This window comes from Dreissena polymorpha, chromosome 10, assembly GCF_020536995.1.
Source record: "Dreissena polymorpha isolate Duluth1 chromosome 10, UMN_Dpol_1.0, whole genome shotgun sequence".
Lineage (NCBI taxonomy): Eukaryota > Metazoa > Mollusca > Bivalvia > Myida > Dreissenidae > Dreissena > Dreissena polymorpha.
Genome location: NC_068364.1, coordinates 63,501,736 through 63,523,771, shown reverse-complemented (window position 1 = coordinate 63,523,771; position 22,036 = coordinate 63,501,736). Strand labels below are relative to the sequence as shown.

Sequence of the window (22,036 nt, the reverse complement as noted above, 5' to 3'; positions counted from 1 at the left end):
AAAAAAAATGGAATAAAAATGCTTACTTAAAAAAAGTTTTGAACGTTTTAAAACACCTGGGGGCTAATGTCGAAGCGTGCACTTTTTTGAAGGGGCTTTTTGTCCTAGGGGCTAATGTCCTAGGGGCTTATGTCCTAGAGGGCTAATATTCGTACCCCACTTTAATCAAGGTGCATACAACATTAACTTGTAAAAACACTTTTATTTAGAATTTCTCCAGTACTGTTATCATCTTAAAAAACAGTTTGTATATATAACGTTAAAGAAACGTTGTGGTATACAGTACCGTTTCAATAGTGTTTAATATTCGCGTTTAAGAACACGTAATCGGAATGCTGACGAAACGTAAGATTCTTTTATTCGAAAATAGTTATTAAAAAGAACGGAAAAAATAGTAAATTCATCTAAGCAACATCTTTTAAATTATCACTAATGATCTTGTAAAAAGTTCGATAAAATTGTATCAATTTTCATGCAAAGTTGTTTAAATGTTTCACAGAGACCCAAACGTGCTATGTGGCAGTTGCAATGTGCGATAGTGAAACGTTGCTTTTAAAAACTGCACAAAATGTGCACACGCACGCAGCCGTTTGTTTTCTGAGGCCAGTCTGCGTGGCATTGAGTTCATGGCCTTAACCTACCTCTTAGACCTGTGTAACTAAAGAATGAGGAAGTTCTATATTCATCAAATTCGAGACATTTGGAAACAAACGCAAATAAATGAATGAACGAAAGAAAGAGCAGTCGTGCATAATCATTCAATCGATCTGTCAAAACCCAATTCATGCATGCAAGCCATACTATTCATAGACCCCTATCCCGTAAGATTTTCATGCATTCATGTATCATGTAGCAGTTGAATATAGCTGTCACAGAGATCCAGAGGGATAAGGGGCATGACCCTTTGGAATTGGAGTTATTGGACACATATGTTATTTTATATGTATACCATGAAATAAAAGTAGTGCACGGGCACTTGGCACCAAATAAGAAGTCTGACAGTCAAGATACCTATTTTTTTATTCAATTTTGATTTTTTTTTTCATTTTGTCTTCAATTAAAAATGAGATTTTAAACATTTATTATGAATAAATTTGAAGGAAAAGCGGCTCAATAGACGAGTGTTTTGATTGGCTGTTCAGAACATTTGTACGTCGAAGTACAAATTGTATTTCGGGGTACAAATATATACTTCAAAGTGTATTTCATATTTGTACTTCAATCGCAATTTTTGTACTTCGAAGTACAATATGTACTTCGAAATACAATGTTATGTCACGGACTCTAGATGAGACGGATATAAAACGGGACCGTTTCGGCAAATAGCTTGTCGATACTTTGTTAAGTAACCAGTAGCTATCGATTAGCGTACATCGAAACGCCGAGGTTATACATTTTGATGTATCCACTAACGTCTCTTTTCTAATTTAACTTTTATTTCTCGGCCGATTTTGACAAATTATATTCGATGTACGCTAATCGATAGCTACTGGTTACGTAACAAAGTATCGACAAGGTTAAACGCGCGTGGGTAAAACATAAAATGTGTATTTCTCGTGTTTAACTCGCTATACATCCATTTATAACATCGGAAATATACTAAAAATTATATTTTTTGAAAGAAGAATAAATAAGCAACAAGATAACATATTAACCAATAAAATCGGATAATTAATTTTTGCATAAATTTGAATTGACTACAGTAAGGGTCAAATACTCGTTTCAACTCCTGTCAATAGACCGTTCCAGAATTTTGTCATTACCCAATTATCTCCCCTGAATACTCTCCGCGTCCGCCATTACACTGCTGCTAACAATTGGCAACATATATATTTGAGCGGCGATTATTCAACGGATAAATTTCTTTTTAAATTCTAAGGCCGTCATGATATGACTTTGGTTGTATGAAATAAAGTTTTTCTGCCAGGGGAGATGTTACGCTAGTGTTATGACAGAAAAATGTTTGAAAAACATGCATTTTTAGGTACAGTTTGTCAACCAGTTCCGGATAATCAGCTATTCCGATTAATTTGTATTAAATTTTCCATAATGCCCCTATAAAAACAAAATGATAAGTGTCTAAGGTATAGTTGAAGGAATAAATTAACAAAGTTTTAGCAAAAAAGCTTCTGCTTTATGCTTACAGGGGAGATAAATGCAGCAAGAAGTTAACCGGAACTGATTGAATGAGTTATGTTTTGAAAAGTGCATATTGATAAAGAAGGCTCAGCTGTGGAGCAACTTATTTTAAATTATAGTACTTCAAATAAGTGCCAATTAAAAGCAATACAATATAAATCGATTAATTCATTTTCTCTGTTTAGTAAACGTCTAAGAAATAAACGTTCACACGGCATTAGGAAAAATGGCAACTTAAGGCGTAAATTTAAACGTCTGCTTTCTTTAAATGACTGCTATACTTTATTACAAAATGGAGGTAAACATAAATTACTAAGTGCACTTTGCTCTCTTTCTGTTTCTTCGTTGGCACATATTGATAAGGAATGTAAACTTATTTTACTTCAATCTGACCCTCTATATGAATATGCTTGTATTATTGAATCTTTCACTGACTACTATCTTAAACCTTTTATTGAAAATGCAATTAACAAAACTAGAAATCGTATCAAAATTGAGTTTTGTAACAAAGGTCTTGATTTAATTGACCTTCCAAAAATATTCAAAGATAAAAATGTACGTCGGTTGATTCCCCCTTATTTCCGCAATACTGAATCATCACTTATTTGCTACAAATATAGTAAACCTGTAAGAAGTATCGTTTTGAATTATAATTCTATTTCCACAGACATTATTGGTATAAGAAATTGTCCTACATCATGTGACTGTTCTAGTTCCAAATATATATATATGGTCCAGTTGGACATGTTATTACTGGGGACCTTAATTTCATTCAAAATAAAAACCTTAGAAATTTACTACGCAGAGGCCCTAAGTACAGATTGCCTATTCCTGTGGATTTTGATGACTGCATTAAGAAAATCGTAACATCATTACAGGATTATTGCACTAAATGGTGCAGGAAGGAAAATGCTGAAATTACTGCACTCAATGATTGGAAAAAAAATATTTAGTATGGCCATGAATAAAATATATTTTTATGATACAAATCCTTTGGCTTTACCACATTCACCTAAATTAATAAACAAAATCTTTGTAAATTGCTTGAAGACTTAAAATCTAAATTCGTCATTGTTCCTGCTGATAAGGCTGCTAATAATGTTATAATAATATGACGAGTGTTTTATGTTCAAACTATTTCACAAGAACGTTCACAGACTACATCATATTGTGATTACAATAAGCAACCTAATGAAATTATTGCCGGCAATATTGCCGAATGCAAAAAATCAAATGTAATAGTCAATATTACTGATAGGAAATTGCCATCACTTCACTGGATTCCTAAATTACATAAAACGCCATATAAAAGTCGTTTTATCGCTAATTCAGTGTCTTGTACCACCAAGCAATTATCAGTGCATCTTACATCTGCATTGAGTGCTATTAGATATCATATGGCTAAATATTGTAATTAAGTTTATGAAAATAGTAATATTAACCTATTTTGGTCAATAAAAAACTCCTTAGAAGTTATTGATAAAATTGAAAAAGAAAAAAATATAAGGTGTCACAGGTAAGTACTTATGATTTTTCTACACTATATGCAACGCTTCCTCGCGCTTTAATAAAATCCAAACTTGTTTCTTTGATTGAAAAAACTTTTGCTATAGAGAAGTGTTCATATCTAGCTTTAAACACTAAAACAGCTTTTTTTACTAATCAGATATTAGATAAATAAATCATTTGGACTGGTATTGACTTTTGTGCAGCACTTACTTTTCTTCTGGATAACTTGTTTGTTGAATTTAATGGTAAAATATGTAAACAAATTATTGGTGTTCCTATGGTAGTAATTGTGCCCCGCTTGTAGCTGATCTTTATTTATATTGTTATGAAAGCGAGTTTATGTTAGATATATCTAAAACTAAACAAGTAGATTTGATTCAATGTTTTAACCTTACTAGTAGGAACATTGATGACATACTTAATTTTGATAATCCATTATTTGAACAATATATTCACAAAATCTACCCTAACGAACTAGTCTTAAATAGATCGTCTCAATCCAATACAGACGCTGCGTATTTAGACTTACATCTTAATATTAATAATAATATGATTAAAACTAGTTTATACGACAAACGGGACGACTTTAATTTTGAAATTGTGAATTTTCCGTTCCTAGATGGCAACATCCCTAAAGTTCCTTCCTATGGTATTTACATTTCACAGTTGGTTCGTTATGCCAGAGCATGTTCATGTATTAAAGATTTTAATGATCATAATCTTTTATGAACAAATACATTGCTAAAACAAGGCTTTTTGTATCATAACCTAAGAAGTAAATTCGCTCAATTTCACTCTTAGTATGGTGATTTAATTTCAAAATATAATATTTCTTTAAAAAGGCATTTTAATAATGGAATTTGCCATCCATCATTTTATGGAGATGTTTTGAAGCGAGTCCGCAAATTAAAATATGTTAAAGAAACTGTTCATATTAAACTTTTCAATTTAATTAACTCGTTTTTATCAAAAGGATATGCTGCTGATGTACTTAAAAACACGTGCTTGATGTTTTTTGATTCACTATATCTTTCTTCGCTTAAAATTTGGAATTATGAGATATTATGGGCATTTTTCACATTTGAGCATAATTGTGTCTTTGTGTCGTATGCACAAATCTGCATGAAAACTACATTTAGACACACATCTTACATCAAATCATTTCTGTCGTCAGTTGTCAAAACACCTATATACTGTTTGATTCCAATAATGTCGCTTTAATGGAATTACTATTTTTTATACATTTGATTCTTAATATTTAATCACCTAAACTTGTTTTATTAGAAGTTTAATTTTGCAGTACCGCCCCATTAATATTTTTATTTTAACTTTACAGTACTACCCCTGGATTTTGTTCACGTCATTGTGTTTTCGCGCGTCAATTACGTCATAACTCTTTCTCTGTTCCTGGGTACATGGATTTTTGTGACGTCATACGACCAACTTTCCAAGTTGTAATCTACATGCATAGGTCATTGAGTTTATAATTTTATTTTTTCTGTGACAGGCGTTTCTTGTTTGATTTATTTTTTAGCAGTACATAAACAACCAATCAGTGTAATATGGAACTTTTACAACCATTATTGCTGCTTCTTCCTGTATTTGTGCGATGATGATCTGAAATATAAACTTCATGATGCTATATTTTTAAATCTTTTTCTATAAAGAATGAATGTAGTTGACACTTGTTCATAGTTTCATTCCATCGTTCCTCAAAATGTTTTAACTCTGTTGCTCTGGTATCTTCAAATCCATTGAGTAATTAAATGGTAATTAAACTGAATGCGTTTTAATTCCCCTTTATTCTTGTTTAATTTGAGTTACAATGCTATGAGGTTAAATTTTATTTACACGTACATGTATTATGAATATTGCTGGGCCAAGTGTGAGGTTGAGCGCTCCAAAACCGGTTTAAACCCCCAATGCTTTGCATTGACCGTTCCAAGGCGGTGACCACAGCTTTGTTCTTATTTGTGTTTATGTTGTTTTGTATTGTGCTGTATTGTCCTGTTTTATACTGTTTTGGCAATCGGTCACTTGCCTTAAATAAAGGACCAACTAATTGTTTATAATAATAATTCAATACTACTCCAGCAGCTGGAGTTTCACTTCTTTATATTATATTTACTATTTTCAAATAAACTTTTTGCTGATTGAAAACAAATGCCATGACAATGTTTTGAAATACTAATTTTGTAAGTTGAATGATTTATAATAATTTTCCGAAGGGTGAACTTTAAATGGCTATTTTTGACAAAACACTGCATATGCCGTCTGGCCTAACCTGTTATCATACAAAATGAATTTTACCCTTTATTTTTACATCTTCTCACATTGACACTAAATCCCGAAAGAAATTATTGTGGTCAAAAGAATTAACGTTTTTTGCCGGGTTATTCTAAATTGGTTGACTGACTGTATTTGTCTAGGAAAACTAACACACTGACACATTAAAAAAAACATTAAATTAAAGTAAATGCAATATTTTTCATTTGATTATTTGCATCAATCTTAAAATCGTGTAAGCCTTTGCATTCCAGTGTTTAATTGCCCCCTTTGTTCTGAATAATCCGATTATCTCGTTTTGATCAGATATTGTCCAGACTTAACTAACAACATGGTGTCATAAACCACACTGGGTGTCAGATGACAGTCTGGTCATTAAACGCAATTGATGATGCCACCATGTCTCCTCTTTCTGCATGGTAGTATTTAGAATTCATTTGGTTGGATAATTTACCCCCGACATACTTAACAGTTGCGTACATTAGATATGTTACATATTGTAAAATTTAAAAGTTATGTCCAATATAGAATATCAGAAATTGTACACCGTAAAGATACTAGCCCATTTTATTTATGAAAAAAATAAAGTATATAATAATTATAAAATTTACGTAAAAATATTTAACGTATTTAGCGGGTATCGGTTATGTAAAACTACGTCATTCCGTATGAAGATTTAATGTTACGGCATGCACGAACGACATCATAAAAACAATAAATTACAATTGACACCAACAGAGGTAAAAAATAAAAATAAAAAATATGTATATAAATATATGTGTGTTAAAATGTTAGATATTTGTCACTCATACTCACTAGTAACGAGCTTTCAATATACATGAGTACGCCATTCAATTTGCATAATGTGAAGTTGTGTTTTTCAGTTGTATGTTAATATTCCTCAATAGCGTCATTCATTGTACAAAACCCATCAAATTAAAATTACATGTAAGTACCGTCATGCACTTCGCTTTTAAAAGGGCTTTGTAGTACGTTTATTTTCAATACACCCCTTACACTTTCTATCACTCATTTGTTTATCACACTAGCGTACTCATGCCATTGATAATTCTATTTTTTAATTAGATGTATAACTATTGTAATTTATTGAAGCTTTTCTGAAAAAAAAAAACACAAAAAAAACAATACGGCTTATGCATAGAGCTCTTTGTTGTGGCAATTTGTTGCCTTTCAGTCTTTATATAATACTTACCTTGATGCTAATGCCGCGTTTTTTTTTAAAGATGCAGATAAATGTATTAATAAATTCGTTTTGCACTAAATAATGTATTTTTGAAATATTATTTAGGTGTTTTTTTCGGAGTTTTTTTCCGATTAATTGACTAAACAAGTGTCGTTATCCATATGCTTTGCGTAACTGCAAAGACCTATAAAATACATTTTTTAGTATTTTTAGCTGTATAGCTGTTACATGATTCCAAGATGAAATTCTATTTAACTAGATATATTCACATTCTCTTCATATTCCGTATAATCACCTAAAAGATCGTCAAGATCAATATCACTCTCTCATGAGATCTCTCATGATAAAAAGTTCGTTTTTTTACGTGACATTATTCCAGCTCACAAAACTTAATTTAAATTTAAACAACAATATTTTTATCTCTGATTTCAATTAGAACAAGAAAAATTATGGAAGGCGTATCAAAATATCATACTTAATATAATATGTTATGATTTTAGAATATAGAGTTTTACCAATTAAGACCAATTACAAACAATTAGCGGTAATTAATTTCCTGAGAATCGTTTTTAAGTATAGATTAAAATACAATCTGCTTGGTGTTGTGGCTATTAAAAGCAACACAATAATACGTGAATTGTTTGTAACAAGTTAAAAGTAAAAAGTCTAATCAAAGACATAATATGAGCGACTGAACTGGCAAATTTTCGCCGACGATTACCACTTGATTACACACACAAAAACAAATACACGAAAGCATTTTAATATGTTATTTGTAAAAATCAATATCAACTTCAAACAATCATTTTAACAACAAAAAAATGTAATAATCGCCTGAAAATAATTCATTAACTAATTTATATATCCGACATCGGCGAAGCGGCTTTCGCGGGTATTCTCTACGTCTTTGGCTTTTGGAATCGCAGACTCGCACAAGTTAGCAGAAGTGTAATGGCGGACAGTCACGTGACTGACAATATGGCGGCGGTCAATTTATCGATTCTGGAACGGTCTATAGGTTACGCATGCGCAATTTAGTTCCTTCTATATTACATATAAAATAGTTGAAGTTCGATATCAATTATTTCCATGATCAAGCAATGATCCACTAAATCACCATACATCATTGGAACGATAAATGCATAATCATTTGAAAAAAAGGATGTCATTAAATTCTATACGTTGTAACTCAAAATATTCACCTTAGAATAGGCACACCGGTTTTGACAGCTGTGCAGGCGACCATTTTGGACTCAAATAGTATGACCTACTTTCAGAGCCGGGAACCATCAACAGAAAAAGTAGAGCACAACAATGGCCTTTTTTATTTTATTGCTTACAAATATACCTTCAAATTGATACCAAAACATTCCATTTGCGATGTATTTTCCAAATCATTTGTAGCATGCACTGAACAATGTGTGCTATGTATCAAACTGACTGCAAACAGGAATTCCGGTTTGGGGTTATGTGACCGAACCCAACCCCTTCAAATTTGAATTAAAGGCACTTTTCTCACAGGTATAGTCTGTTTTGAGAAAGATCACAAAGTTCCGGTATAATGACACACAGATTTATTCATAAAAGTTGCCGTTGAAAGCGCCATGCGTAACAGCGTTTCGCGTCAAGAATTAAGGTAGAAAAGCCAAACTTGGTTACATCATACATGCAGCACTAAGACTCCATACAAGGCATCAATTTTGATTCTAATAAGCAAAGCTGATGTAACATATGACTTAATAAGTGGGAAAAAAAACATTAATGTCAATATTTGTGCATCAAAACAGGTTTTGAACCGGATTCAAACAAACTTTTGTATATTTTTTTAGCACATTTTAGGTAAAATCCATGTAGAAGCAGCATTTTTTTTATGTCATTGACCCAACAAAAGGGCTAGTTTGCATGAAAAAACAACACACTTGCCTTCCTGACTAAAAACAGTCATCGTCAAACATGAGCTTCAAGTCTTTTGTCACACCTGGACCTATGACCTATGGACCAACTAATGTAAGTTAGATACAATTAGAGTAAGCTTTCAATAGTATTTTTTGCTTTATTTGCTGCAAATGGTTAGTTCAGTTCCGGTTTGGGGTTATGTGACGCTCCGTGGTTATGTTTACTAAAAATGCTACATATACTTTTTACACAAATGGTACGCCATAGAGTAGTCACGGTTGGGCGACTATCTATAAATAAACTTCTGTCATACGTGCATGCTTATCAATCGAACTTCGACCTTTCTCTAGGGGAGGTAACGCTACTTTATTTACATCCTATTGTAGCAGCCATGGGTTTGAGAAGAGGTTTGGTTGTTCACCTGGCTTTGTTTGCCTTTTATGCGTTCACTCTGACAATTGATATAATCGACGTGGATATAGGATGGCAGGGGTATGGGTGGCGAATGAAATATCTCACCTTCATTAACCTGGTGAGCGTTTGTGTGTTGTTGTGTACATTAATAATGCATAATGTCATTATGACATCGTGTAATTTTGTAGGCCCTCATTTCGTTATATGCAAGTCACGGGGCGCCTTAGTCACGGAGTGGCAAACACTAATTGACATTTGAGCTTGGGGCCTGACTATTCACTACAATGATAAAAAAACATCTAAATAATCTAGGCGAATGATGTATTCATTTGCCACGATTTATAGATGATACATCTACTGGCACTGCTTGGATATTTATCAAAAGCAGTTCACTACGTTACGGCTTTTTAGGCGCAGATACTTTCGGATGATGGTTTTATTAAAAGGGATTTGAAGTTCGCATACTGTATTTGATCATAGTTCGTTATAAAAACCGATACAATGAGCGCTAGGTTAAATTTCACAGCATAATTTATAAACGTGAAACCCAACTCCAAGTGTTTTGACGAATAAGTGTGTCGGCATCGACACAGGAAGGAAGTTATTCAACATGGTTGGCAACGGACAGTTATGTGTGCATGCTGTTTGTTTAGCAAGTTATGTATATACGCTGTACTTCAGTCTGAGATATATCGGAGAGGGTGATGAACCCTACGTGTACCTTTTCTCATATCGTGGCTTTGCTGGGAAGTTTAAATATATGACCTTTCTAAATGTTGTGAGTAAAACTCTAATTGGATGGTGCTAATTGACTAAAGACGTACAGGTGCCCGTGTCATATTGCTAATGATGAGAATATGTTCGTGGATGAAAATAAATGTATTGATTTGATAAGTAAAATAGCATGATAACATGTAGCAAATGAATGCCAGTAAGTGCTATATACAATTAATATGTTTGTTTAAAGAACTTTTAAGAATGGTCATTATGAGATACAGTATGTCACAGTAAATAAATTACATGTATTTTGAATGCTGTTGAAAGAGATGTAGTGAATTTATTTAATGGTGATTATAAGCTCATTTTTATGTATTTATACATTGAAAGATTAATAAGGCTCAATATGTCATTGTCGGCTCAAGTACAACTGGAAAGTAACTCTGGTACTCTCTTGTATTTTACAATGTACCCCTGGTACATAAAATACTCTTAAAGGCTATAGTCTCGGGTACATTTTATATATTTTCCATACCCCAGTTACTTTGTAACAGACAAAGACCAATCAAGCTTTGAAAACTATTCACATATTAACACTTTACCACTTAGAAGGAAAGTGAAAATGGCTATGTGTAACTGGCAATCTGTTCAGGTTTTATGCTGTTTGCTGCTCATCAGTATCTAAGGTCTAGAGATGAAGTCTTAAAAACTTGAATCTAATAAGAAAGGTCTTAAATTAAATATAACTTTCTAGGGGACTACAAATGCGTGAAAATACATTTCTAAGTTGTAAAGATTTAATTAGAAAATGTTACAAATGTCCCTGTCTCTGCACACATTCCTTAGTTGCCTACACATCCATACAATTAAGATTTTGTTTCCAGCTGCTTCAGACGTTCTATTTTGGTCTCAGCCTCCTCAACGACCTCACCGGATCATATGTCAAGCCATCAGACAATGGGGGGCGTAAATCCAAGCTTCAGTCATTCCTGGATGTGGTTTTGGCCTCTCTGGCCTACCCGATAGGTGTAGTAAGTATTTGTGTAATAAACCATGTAATTTCTTTGCATCATTATATAATATAAATATCTTTTTACCCCAAACATATGTTTGATATTTTTGATATGTTGAATATTATTACTGGGATGTACTAAAATATAAACTGTATTTATTTATTTTACAAACTAATGGTAGGCCTGAGAAATGCTCAAGTGCACATTTTACTCTTTTATGCAGCCAGATTGTATTGAAAGATTAAGCGCTCACTAACATTGTTTTGCTCTGTGCATTTGAATAAGCGTCTATAGATCATTAGCTCAAACAGTTTTAGCATTTTCGGAAAACATGCCTTACCTTTTTTGTTCCCACTCACTGCATCTGTTAAAAATTATAGGCCAGCCCTAAATTATGTTGTTCGGATATCATGGCATTTATATTAACATTATGCTGGTATGGTTATTTAGGATTTCACAATAAGAAAAGGAATATAAGTATAATTATTGCATGTATGAGTATTATAAACAATTTATTGATATCTTGATTCAATAACATTTTTAATTTGTTTATGCATGATCGTGTCCTATTTTGTGCAATTTATCAACTTGACAGTTGTATACCTGGATGTAAATTATCAACATTTGTTTCAGTTTGTAGTGATGACATTTTGGGCGATATATGCAGTGGACAGGGAGCTGGTCTATCCTAAAGTGTTGGATGCTCTGATACCTCAGTGGTTAAACCATGCGATGGTAGGTTGTTGAGAATACATCTTTAGCAGAGTTTATAATGTAAATAAATAACTTTTTATCAGACCAAGCAGTATAGTCATTAAGCTCAGATATGTTAAATTGATTTTCAGTCTGTATTCCTGTCGAAAAACATCAGTATATTGTTCTTTACCATTTAACCCTTTCCCACTTATTTTGACACATTTGTAGTCCCTTAGAAAGTTGAATTTAATTAAAGACCTTTTTAACTAAATTCAAGTTTTAAAGGCTTCATTTTCAACCCTTAAATACTGATGAGCAGCAAACAGCATAAAACCTGAACAGACTGCGAGTTACTCGCAGGCTGTTCTAGTTTTATGCTGTTTGCACATGGCCATTTTCACTTTGCTTCTGAGTGGGAAAGGGCAAAAAAACTGCAGCAATCATGTCATATGTTTGGTGTTATTTCAGCATACCACAGTTCTTCCATTTCTTCTGATTGAGCAGTATGTTGTGTTCCATGACTATCCAGCCAGATCTAAAGGAATCTCAATTCTTTTAGCCTTTGGGTTTGCATATTTATGCTGGTACGTACAAATAAGATGTTATGTCTCCTGACAAAATGTTATTTTCATATACTTAACATCATTATAACGTCAAATTTGTATCATCCTATGTTAATAATTACAAACGTTATGCCCCCTTTTCAACATAGACTTTTTAACATCATTATAAGTAATATACACAAATATCAATACTATTTTATTTGACCTGGTCTCTAGAAATCAGAGAGGACTTGTTCCCCACTCGCAGTAGTTCTTCTTGAATGCTCTCTTCCTCTTTAATAAACAATGACTTTCCTCTTAAAACCATTAAATCAATGCTAAATACAGTGGTACCCTTTGGAAAAGATTTTGGCTAGTTATTGCAACCCTGTTCGGAATAGTCATACAAATTAGCCTTGTTTTGGTGAAAACTGTGATTCATGCATGTGCGTAAAGTGTTGTCCCAGATTAGCCTGTGCAGTCCGCACAGATGACTTAAGCTGGATAATGGCTAAAAAGAGACTTCATTTAAACAAAAAATTAAATGAAAGGGGTAAGTATCATTTCTGGATAGCCTGTGGGCACTGCAAAGGCCTACCTGGGCTGACACTTTACGCATATGCATAAAGCCCAGTTTTCCCAAAACCAGACTCAAACGATGAACCCTTTACCAAACAGATACATATTTTGACGCATCTTCATTTCCTTAGAAAGTTAAATTAAATAAAAGGCCTTTCTCACTAAATTCGAGTCTTAAAGGCTTCATTTCCAACCCTTAGATACTGACGAGCAGCAAACAGCATAAAACCTGAACAGACTGCGAGTTACTCGCAGGCTGTTCTAGTTTTATGCTGTTTGCACATTTTGACATTGCTCCTGAGTTGGAAAGGCTTAAATCTCCTAGGATACTGTGGATAGCCTACTACGCTGACCTTTGGGTGTACCCAATACTGCAGCTGATGGAGACTCACCAGCGAGCCATATTCTTCCTTGTCCTGCTTGCCTTCTTTATCACCATTTACATTCTCGGCGAGGTCATCAATAAGGCATTGTGGAGTAAGTGAAAACATTTGTATAATCTTGTTTAAAAAGTCCTTTTATTTTGTTAAGTTTCAACCTATTGATTTAAGCTTGATTGCATAGGGAGTCTAACTGTTATTTAATGTCCATTGCATGCTGGGAAATTTGTCGTCTGCTAAAATGTTGTCTGCTAAATTTCTAAAATTAGCATTTTCTTCGATTTTTTTTCAGAATAGCAAACAGTTTGGATCCTGATGAAACGCCACGTTCTGTGGCGTCTCATCTGGATCCAAACTGTTTGCACAGGCCTTCAAAATTCGGTTCCCGCACTGAAAGAGTTAATGTCCATCAATAATTAGTTTCTTATGGAGAGATCTAACGGCACTCCCACAGTCAGGATCAAACCTGTAACCCTCTGCTTGCTAGACAGAAACCATACTTACTTAGCAATTGCAACCTCCTTTAATCGCTTTGTTTGAGTTATGTACATGGAGATAAAGTTAAAATGCACTAGCCTTAACATTACTCAATCTTTCAATCACAGATATGAGTCTGTTTTAACTTTTCAACATTAAATTCTTTCATAAATTTCAATATTTTTATTTGAATTTGAAGTTTTGATAAACTAGAAATGCCTCCATTTTTTGGTGCATAAAAAGATGACAAATTATCATTGGTGTATTATTATGTTTTGTGTATAATCCTGTGTGAAATGCAAATTTCATGTGATTTAAGACAATTAGATTTGTCATTGTTAGATTGAAGAAGCAATGTGTTTGTCTTAGAGAGGATGAGCCTTAATCCGAACAGCTCTGTAATCCGAACAAAATTTATACATCAATATTTATATTAATAAATCGTAATGGATGCTGGAATTATGATATCATTATCATGACGTCACAACTACGCTCTTTCTTTTCGTCGACATTTTTTTTCGTGGCGAGTCTGGAAGTTGGGAGACATTTAATCGATTGAATCCTGTCCATTACGGTACGTTGAATTAACAATCAGCTAAGTTTTCTCACGATTTTGCTAAGGTTATGAAACATTTCGTGTTTTATTTTTAACAACCTATCAATGTAAGTTATATAGACACAGGTTTTTATCATTTTTGATAGTCTTTGACATGTTTAGAGGCATGTTTAGAGGCCACGGGCTTAAGAAATCGATAATGTTCGGAATTACATACCAAAATTGAAGGACTGCTCCCAAATCCGATTAAATTTTACAGTTACGATCTCGGTCATTTATTGAAGCCTAATATTACCGTAGATCTAGATACAGCTTTAGCATGGCATCTTAGATATTTATTTATGCGTATTTCCCACATGCTTTATATTTCTTCTTGGCTTCATCTATTTACAGAGCTCATAACTTGCTGTTTTCATTCAGTCATGAGTCATCAAGTGGGAGCAAAGCGAAGAAAGTATGACCCCTGCATAGTTGATATTGCCGCTGATGCTGTCAGAAACCGATGCATGTCTTTGGGCAAGGCATCAGAAGTTAATACCATCCCGAAAACTACCTTGCATGATCGTGTGAAGAGAAAGTATGCTAGCGCCACAATAGAAGCTAAAACAGTACTATCTCCAGAAGGAGAAAATAAAATTGAGCAGTGGGCAAATGTCAAGAATTGGCTACGGAAGAACGTGAAGAGAACTCGGTCATATTGTAAAGCAAATTCTCGATGAAGATGGCCGGAAAACACCATTCGTTAATAACATCCCTGGGCGCAAATGGATGGAGGGCTTTTTCTCCCGTCACCCATCACTCAACCTAAGGACCACTGTGCAACTTGGAAAAGAGAAAGCCATTATAAGCAAAGATACTTAAGTGGTTTCAAGATTTAGAAGACTATATCACCAAAGAAGTTGGAGATGCCAACTTATTGCATGATCTAAATAGGATATACAATGCGGACGAAACTGGTATATCCCTTTATGCCCCTGTTGTGTACCAGTACGGAAACTCTAACAAAACACAAATGCCCATAATGGCTGCACCTTGCGCTGTAGGACATTTTATCAAGCCGATGATCATCTTCCCAGGGCAACGCTTTTCATACAATCCTTTAGAGGGATTTGAGGAAGCTGCCATTGGTAGATCCAACAATGGTTGGATGGATTCTCAAGTGTTCTCGTCGCGGTTGAAAGAAGTTTTCATCTCAGGGGTGGAAGCAAGGCACATAAGAAAACCTGTGCTATTACTCATAGATGGACATTCCACTCACGTCACAATGGACGCATCCAAAACATGCAAAGAAAACGGGATTGAACTATACTGCTTGTTAAAGCATGCATTGCACTTGATTCAACCCTTAGACTTGTGGTTATTTGGAGTCTTAAAAGTTGCGTGGGGTGAAGCTGTGCGTAGCTTCCAATCAGTGCACATAGGAGAATTTGCGACAAAGCAGACATTTGCGAGAGTATTCAAACTGGCATGGGATAAATCTGCAACGGTGGATGTAGCCATCAAAGGCTTTCAAGAAGCTGGGATTTGTCCATGGAACCCGCAAAAAGTGATGTCATCCGTAAAGCTTGTCCCAAGCACCGTTTTCAATGATGTTACTGCTGTAATGGCTACGCAATCATCATCTGTTATGACATCAGCTACTGATACAGCAGTTGCAGTTGCAACCCCTGTTGAAGTCCATGCAGTTGCAGTCCTTGGGGACGCCTCTGCTGTCGCACTCCCTGTGACAGCCCCTGAAGTCGTAACTCCTGTGGTAGCACCTGCACTTGCAGCCCCTGTGGACGCCCCTGCAGTTACAACCCATGTGGCAGCCCCTGCAGTTGCAGCCCCTTGGGCAGCCCATGCACTTGCAGCCCCTGTGGACGCCCCTGAAGTTTCAACCCATGTGGCAGCCCCTGAAGTTACAACCCATGTGGCAGCCCCTGCAGTTGGAACCCCTGTGGTAGCCACTACAGTTGCGGTGTCTGTGGCAGCCCCTTCAGTTGCAAACCCTGTTGTAACAGGTTTAGCCTCATCCACTGAATATCGCAAAAGCCTTCCAACTGCTTGTATTGATGCCATTTCACCTTTCAACAAATATATACTGCCAAGAACTGATCAAAAGAAACCGAAGACACAAAGGGCAATAATGCCCAAATGCATAACTGGTGATCGTTACATAGAATGGGTGAAAGATAAAGAAGCAAAGAAAGAAGCAGAACTAAAAGAAAAACAGCAACGTCAGGCAGAAAGATTGCAGAAGAAACTTAAGAAAGACGAAGAATTGAGAGAGAGAAAAAAGGCCAGACTTGAACAGAAACGAAAGGACAGAGAAGATGCAAATAAAAAGAGGATTGAACAGAAAAAAAGAAAAGAACAAGCAGAAGAAAAGATCTTGCAAGATATAGCGGCCTCGGACTCAGATGACAACATAACCATCAAATTAACTGATTGTTTCCGGTGTGAGAAACCATATAATGAATTTGTAGAGTGCACTAATTGCTCCAGGCACTTTCACTTTACCTGTGTTGCAGATGAGCTCATTGAAAGCTCAGATGAACTCCCATTTGAATGTAAATACTGCTTAACCAGTGTTGAATAACTATCATTTACTATTTGAAAACATCTTAATAAATGTGTCCAGTACGAGTAGACACGGTGGTGCATATACGTCTTTAAGGACAGTATGCAGAATGACTGCTCTTAGAAAATGTTTATCATTTGTGTTCTTTAAAACTTGTGTTTTTATGTGTTTTGTTTATGACCATATTCCCCTTGTAAAATTGTACCTTACAATAGTCTATGATTGAATATGAGTACTGATTACATGCGTTTGTTTGTGTTGACTTTTTTTTTTTAACCTCAAACCGTTCGTAATTGGGATCAGTCATGTTCGGCACTAGGAGCATTGTTCGGAATTAGGGGTAGTTGGTGGCATATTTGTTCAACCCATAACTTCTTTCAGAATACAACGAAATCGTTTTATATTGGAGAAAATGTTTGCAGTAGTATACATTAAGTGGAGAGTTATCTCGCTTTGACTATAAGTGATCATAATACCGAACAACATGAAAATCGGCTTAGGTGTTCTGTATTCTTATTTTTTTACATATTTTTATATTCTGAATAACATTTTGGATATATTGCATAAACGTATATGCTTATGTTAAACTAAATTTATGGCAAAGCAATGACTAAAAGCCTTACAAAAACACAGAGATCGGAAACCATATATTTTAGCTAGACAGCAAACAACATTTATGTGGCAAATTCTGGATAATTAAAGGGCCATTATTTAGAAGTAATGCAGGCGATCATTAAACTTTGCTTTGTTTTATTTACAGGAAAGGAATATGCCTGCAAAGTGCAGCAGAAGAGAAAGACAAAGAAGATTTCCTGATTAATAGTTAATTAGTTGTAGGCAAAATTATATGTATTAATTTTTAGCTTGGCTGTTTTCGGAGAAAACCCGATGTATTGTCATAGCCAGCTCATCGTCCGTTGTGCTAAAACCGTAACATTGCCTCAAAAATCTAAGCTTCCACCTACAACATTTTAACTTCATATGTAGCTCCTTGATGAGTTCTACATGCCACACCCATTTTTGGGTCACTAGGTCACTGTGACCTCTAATAATTTTCTGACAATCTTTCATTTCATTTCTTTGCAGTTTCAAATTGCACCCACAGCAAGGTGTTGGCACCCGCTATGCGGTGCTCTTGTATTGTTTTACAGTCAACATGTTTTAATCAGGACGCTTATATTCATGTATTGCAGAATTTCATATGAAGTCTTCATTTAGTTACCTCAATCAAGAAAATAGTTCAAAGTGAGAATAATGAACAAATAAACCTGGTGCGGGCTTTTTAAGCAGAGAAAACAGTTTATTTGTAAATTTCTAACTAGAACATTCTTCAGTTTAGCCAAAACGAAACCATTTGCTACAATTTGTATAACAGACCCACAATGAACGTTTGTCTAGTTCATGTTTATATGTCTGTAGAACATAGAATTTTTATATATATTTTTGTTGGTATGGAAGAAATCTGTTTATTACCATTTGAAGTTTTTTTCCCATAAAAACACATATATAAAAAACTGTTTGCATAATTTTCTGAACGTATGACAATTTAAAAAATAATTTAACCTAAACTTACGTAGTAAAATGATTATTGTATTTATAAGTATTGCTTTATGGTTTGCTATACTAAGATCTCCACTGTAATAATATGATATTTATTTTAAGTGGTAATATGTATTCTGTGATATAATTATTTCTTGTCTGTGAGTGGAATGTGTTGCGATTTTGTTTATATCACTGCATGCATTTGACAATCTTAGTCATTAGCCATATTTATGTTGAAATTAAATATTTTGTAAAGAACCAACATGGACCTTCTTACCATTAACAATCTTAACCCTTTACCACTTAGATATGTATTTACACACATTTGTAGTCACTTAGAAAGTTATATTAAATTAAAGACCTTTCTTTCTAGATTCAAGTTTTAAAGGCTTCATCTGCAAACCTTAGATACTGAGCAGCAAACACACAACACCTGAGTTACTCGCAGGCTGTTCTGGTTTTTTGCTGTTTGCACATAGCCATTTTCACTTTGCTTCTGAGAGGGAAAGGGTTAACTCAATATAAAGTTACAGGTACATGTAAGCGAACATTGTTACAAAAATTAGTATGTAGGCGCTTATGATTGCTTTTGATAAACAGGTTGTTTCAAACATTTTTTTTAACAAAAAAATACAGAAATCAGTTAAAGGCAAAGAAAATTGCATAAAGGAGAAAAATAAATTCTTAAGTTTTTCCAAAAATTCTAAAGGTATTTTGACTAAATAATGGGCCTTTGACTGAATTATGGGCCTTTGTGTTTTGTCTGTAAAATATGAAGTGTCTTTTTGCAAGTGACACAAGTGTCTATGACATATTTCTAGTTCTTGTGAACAGTCAAATTTATAGCAAATATAACATGGCTTAAAAAAAGGACCACACTTCATCGCACAAATTGCTCTTATTGGTATCAATTAACATTATAATGTAGTGTAATTCCTAGAACTGAGAAATCTTCATTATAGCTCTTAATGCTGAGTTTTGATTTATTTTTTAAAAACCATTGTGTGTTTTATAATTTAATCATGTTCATCACAAGTATTGACAATTTTAAACTGTATGTTTCTCACGAATATGATTAAAAAAATATTTTAAAGAGCAAGACTTGATTGTTTTAATAAATCTTTGATTCCCTCTGTGTAATGGGACATGTCTGAATAGGGCACTTTCTTGTACCTTAGAACCAGACATGTAAACCATGAACTAATTATAAAACAAATCAGTTTTTTGTTTTTACTAATGTCAATAGCAAATTTACAAAACAATAACAAAACTCTTAACAATACATATAATTAACAAATTAACAACAACAACAGAGACCATTACTTCAATGTAAAAAAATGAACTTGGATAATGATGTAATAAGAAGCATCATAATGAAACAACATTCTACAACATATTTCCAATTACTTCAGTTATGGTGCGAAATAAACCCAATCATAACTTGTGACTACCTTGCTACACACAAAATGTCGCCTTAGATGGTGGCCATTCATGCAAAGTTATTCCAAAATCCATCAACATATGGCAAAGTTATGGACGAGGCAAGAGATTTTGCACAGACCATACTGCTATATGCCCCCTTCTTCAAAGGGCATTAACTGCATTTAATGTGAACAAGAATTGAGGCGTGTATTACATAAGCATAATTTTTTAGCAGTAACAAGGTTTTGTCTAGATAAGCATAATGACCACGCTTCATCAAGATTGAGTTATTATTTTCGCCTTATTGGTAACAAGTTTTTTTCTAAGAATTTACCTGATGACCTAGTTTTTGGACACCACTGACTAAGATTGAAACTTATCATAAAAAATGTAAAGATAAACGTTTTGACCAAGTTTCATCAACATTGAGTCATAAATATGAACTCTTTAGTTGTATAGTTGTATATACTGACCAGGTGATCTTGATTATGTGCGTTCTTAACCAAGATTCTAAATCAGATATTTGTCCAAATTGACATTCTGACTAAGTTTCATTGTAGCCTGTGTTTTTCAGAGTTTTGACCTCCAGTAAAGTATTTGGAAGCGAATGACCAAAAATCCACCGCACACTAGATATTGTGTATATCAACATTTTGACCAAGTTTGCTTAGACAGTGCTAGCTAACTCATGGTCACTATTTTACACATGGCACAAGAAAAATAGAACTTTATTTTATGCTTTCCGGTGGTTTATGGAGAAATATCAGTGAATTAAACTGATAATTTCACTGTTTCAAACAGTGAAAATTATTGATAATTTTCACTGTTTACTGTGAAATGACGTAATTTTTGACGAAATGACGTCATTATTCCAGCGAAACTTTAGTTAAACTGTTTAACAATGTATATAAACTGTGAAAAGAGGATAAAATATAAAGAAAAATTGTTGGATTCGGTGGAATATCGATTTAAATTCACGAGTGATATTCCATCGAATCCAACAAATTTTCTTATATTAAAAGAAGTAGAAGTATTAACGATTTTAATTCACTCGTGATCATAGAAAATATATTTTTTCTATGATCACTCGTGAATTAAAATCGATAATCCACCGAATCCAACAAATATCCTCTATATATCTTTCCAAACTGCTACCGATACTGTTTCAGACAAATAATTGTCAAATCCTTTTTTTCTGCAAATAATTTGTACTGGAAACCTTAATGATTAGTTTTTTACTATTATTAATAGTTTTCAAACAATCACTAATTTATATATTGATATATTTTCTTAAATCAATGTGTTTGTTTCAATTATTAAACAAGAGACGTGTTTTTCAGAAACACAATGCCCCCTATTGCGCCGCTTTGAAGATAAAAAGATTTTCTTTAATGTAGCACTGCTTCTCAGCATCTAACTATACAGGTTACATGGCAGTTTGCAGAGAAATGATGACGGTAGTGGTATGAAAATCAAACCAACATGGCACTTAAATATCTCTCCCAACCTTCTCAATTGGATCAATTTATTTCCAAAATTTGGGATGTCTAGTATATTTATTTCTATATTTAGAATATTTCTTACAGAAATTCCTTTAAGCAAACAGCTCAGACCCTGATGAGACACCGCATCATGTGGCATCTCATCTGGGTCTACCCTGTTTGCCAAGGCCTTTTTTCTAGACTCTAGGCATGAATGGATGAATGCTACACCAATAATTATAGGTTAAAAACAGTAAATAAAGATTCTCTCAACAACAATGAATAATACTATAATTAATTAGGTTGTATAGCATCATTTCATGAGATCAGAAACACTTTTTTGACAATAAAAGCAATAGTTGCAAACATACAAATAAAAAAGCATTAACATCTACAAAAGATGTACAAGTGCCCAGAAAGTAGAGCATACCCACACACAAATACCATGGCTGTTATAAAATAAGTTTAACCCTTTGCATGCTGGGAAATTTGTCGTCTGCTAAAATGTTGTCTGCAGAATTTCTAAAATTAGCATTTTCTTCGATTTTTTTCAAAGAATACTATCAGAATAGCAAACAGTTTGGATCCAGATGAGACGCCACGTTCTGTGGCGTCTCATC

At 34.0% G+C, this 22,036-nt stretch overlaps 1 protein-coding gene across 2 annotated transcripts; it reads left to right on the top strand.

Moving 5' to 3' along the window:
* Positions 1-9,380: 9,380 nt before the first annotated feature.
* LOC127848441 (androgen-induced gene 1 protein-like) lies at positions 9,381-19,606 on the top strand. 2 transcript variants are annotated; one of them, XM_052380909.1, is made up of 6 exons: positions 9,381-9,566; positions 11,050-11,196; positions 11,812-11,913; positions 12,343-12,458; positions 13,321-13,472; positions 17,732-19,606. In XM_052380909.1, the coding sequence occupies exons 1-6, from the start codon at positions 9,426-9,428 to the stop codon at positions 17,785-17,787; spliced, it is 714 nt and encodes a 237-aa protein (XP_052236869.1). In that variant the 5' UTR covers positions 9,381-9,425; the 3' UTR covers positions 17,788-19,606. The 2 variants fall into 2 exon arrangements, with proteins under 2 accessions (XP_052236869.1, XP_052236868.1); XM_052380908.1 differs by lacking the exon at positions 9,381-9,566 and adding an exon at positions 9,808-10,226.
* Positions 19,607-22,036: the final 2,430 nt, after the last annotated feature.

Coding starts and splice junctions, on each gene's coding strand:
- LOC127848441 (XM_052380908.1), top strand. CDS start 10,059: ATGGTTGGCAACGGACAGTTATGTGTGCATGCTGTTTGTTTAGCAAGT. Junction 10,227..11,049: donor ATATGACCTTTCTAAATGTT/GTGAGTAAAACT, acceptor TTTTGTTTCCAG/CTGCTTCAGACGTTCTATTT. Junction 11,914..12,342: donor AGTGGTTAAACCATGCGATG/GTAGGTTGTTGA, acceptor GTGTTATTTCAG/CATACCACAGTTCTTCCATT.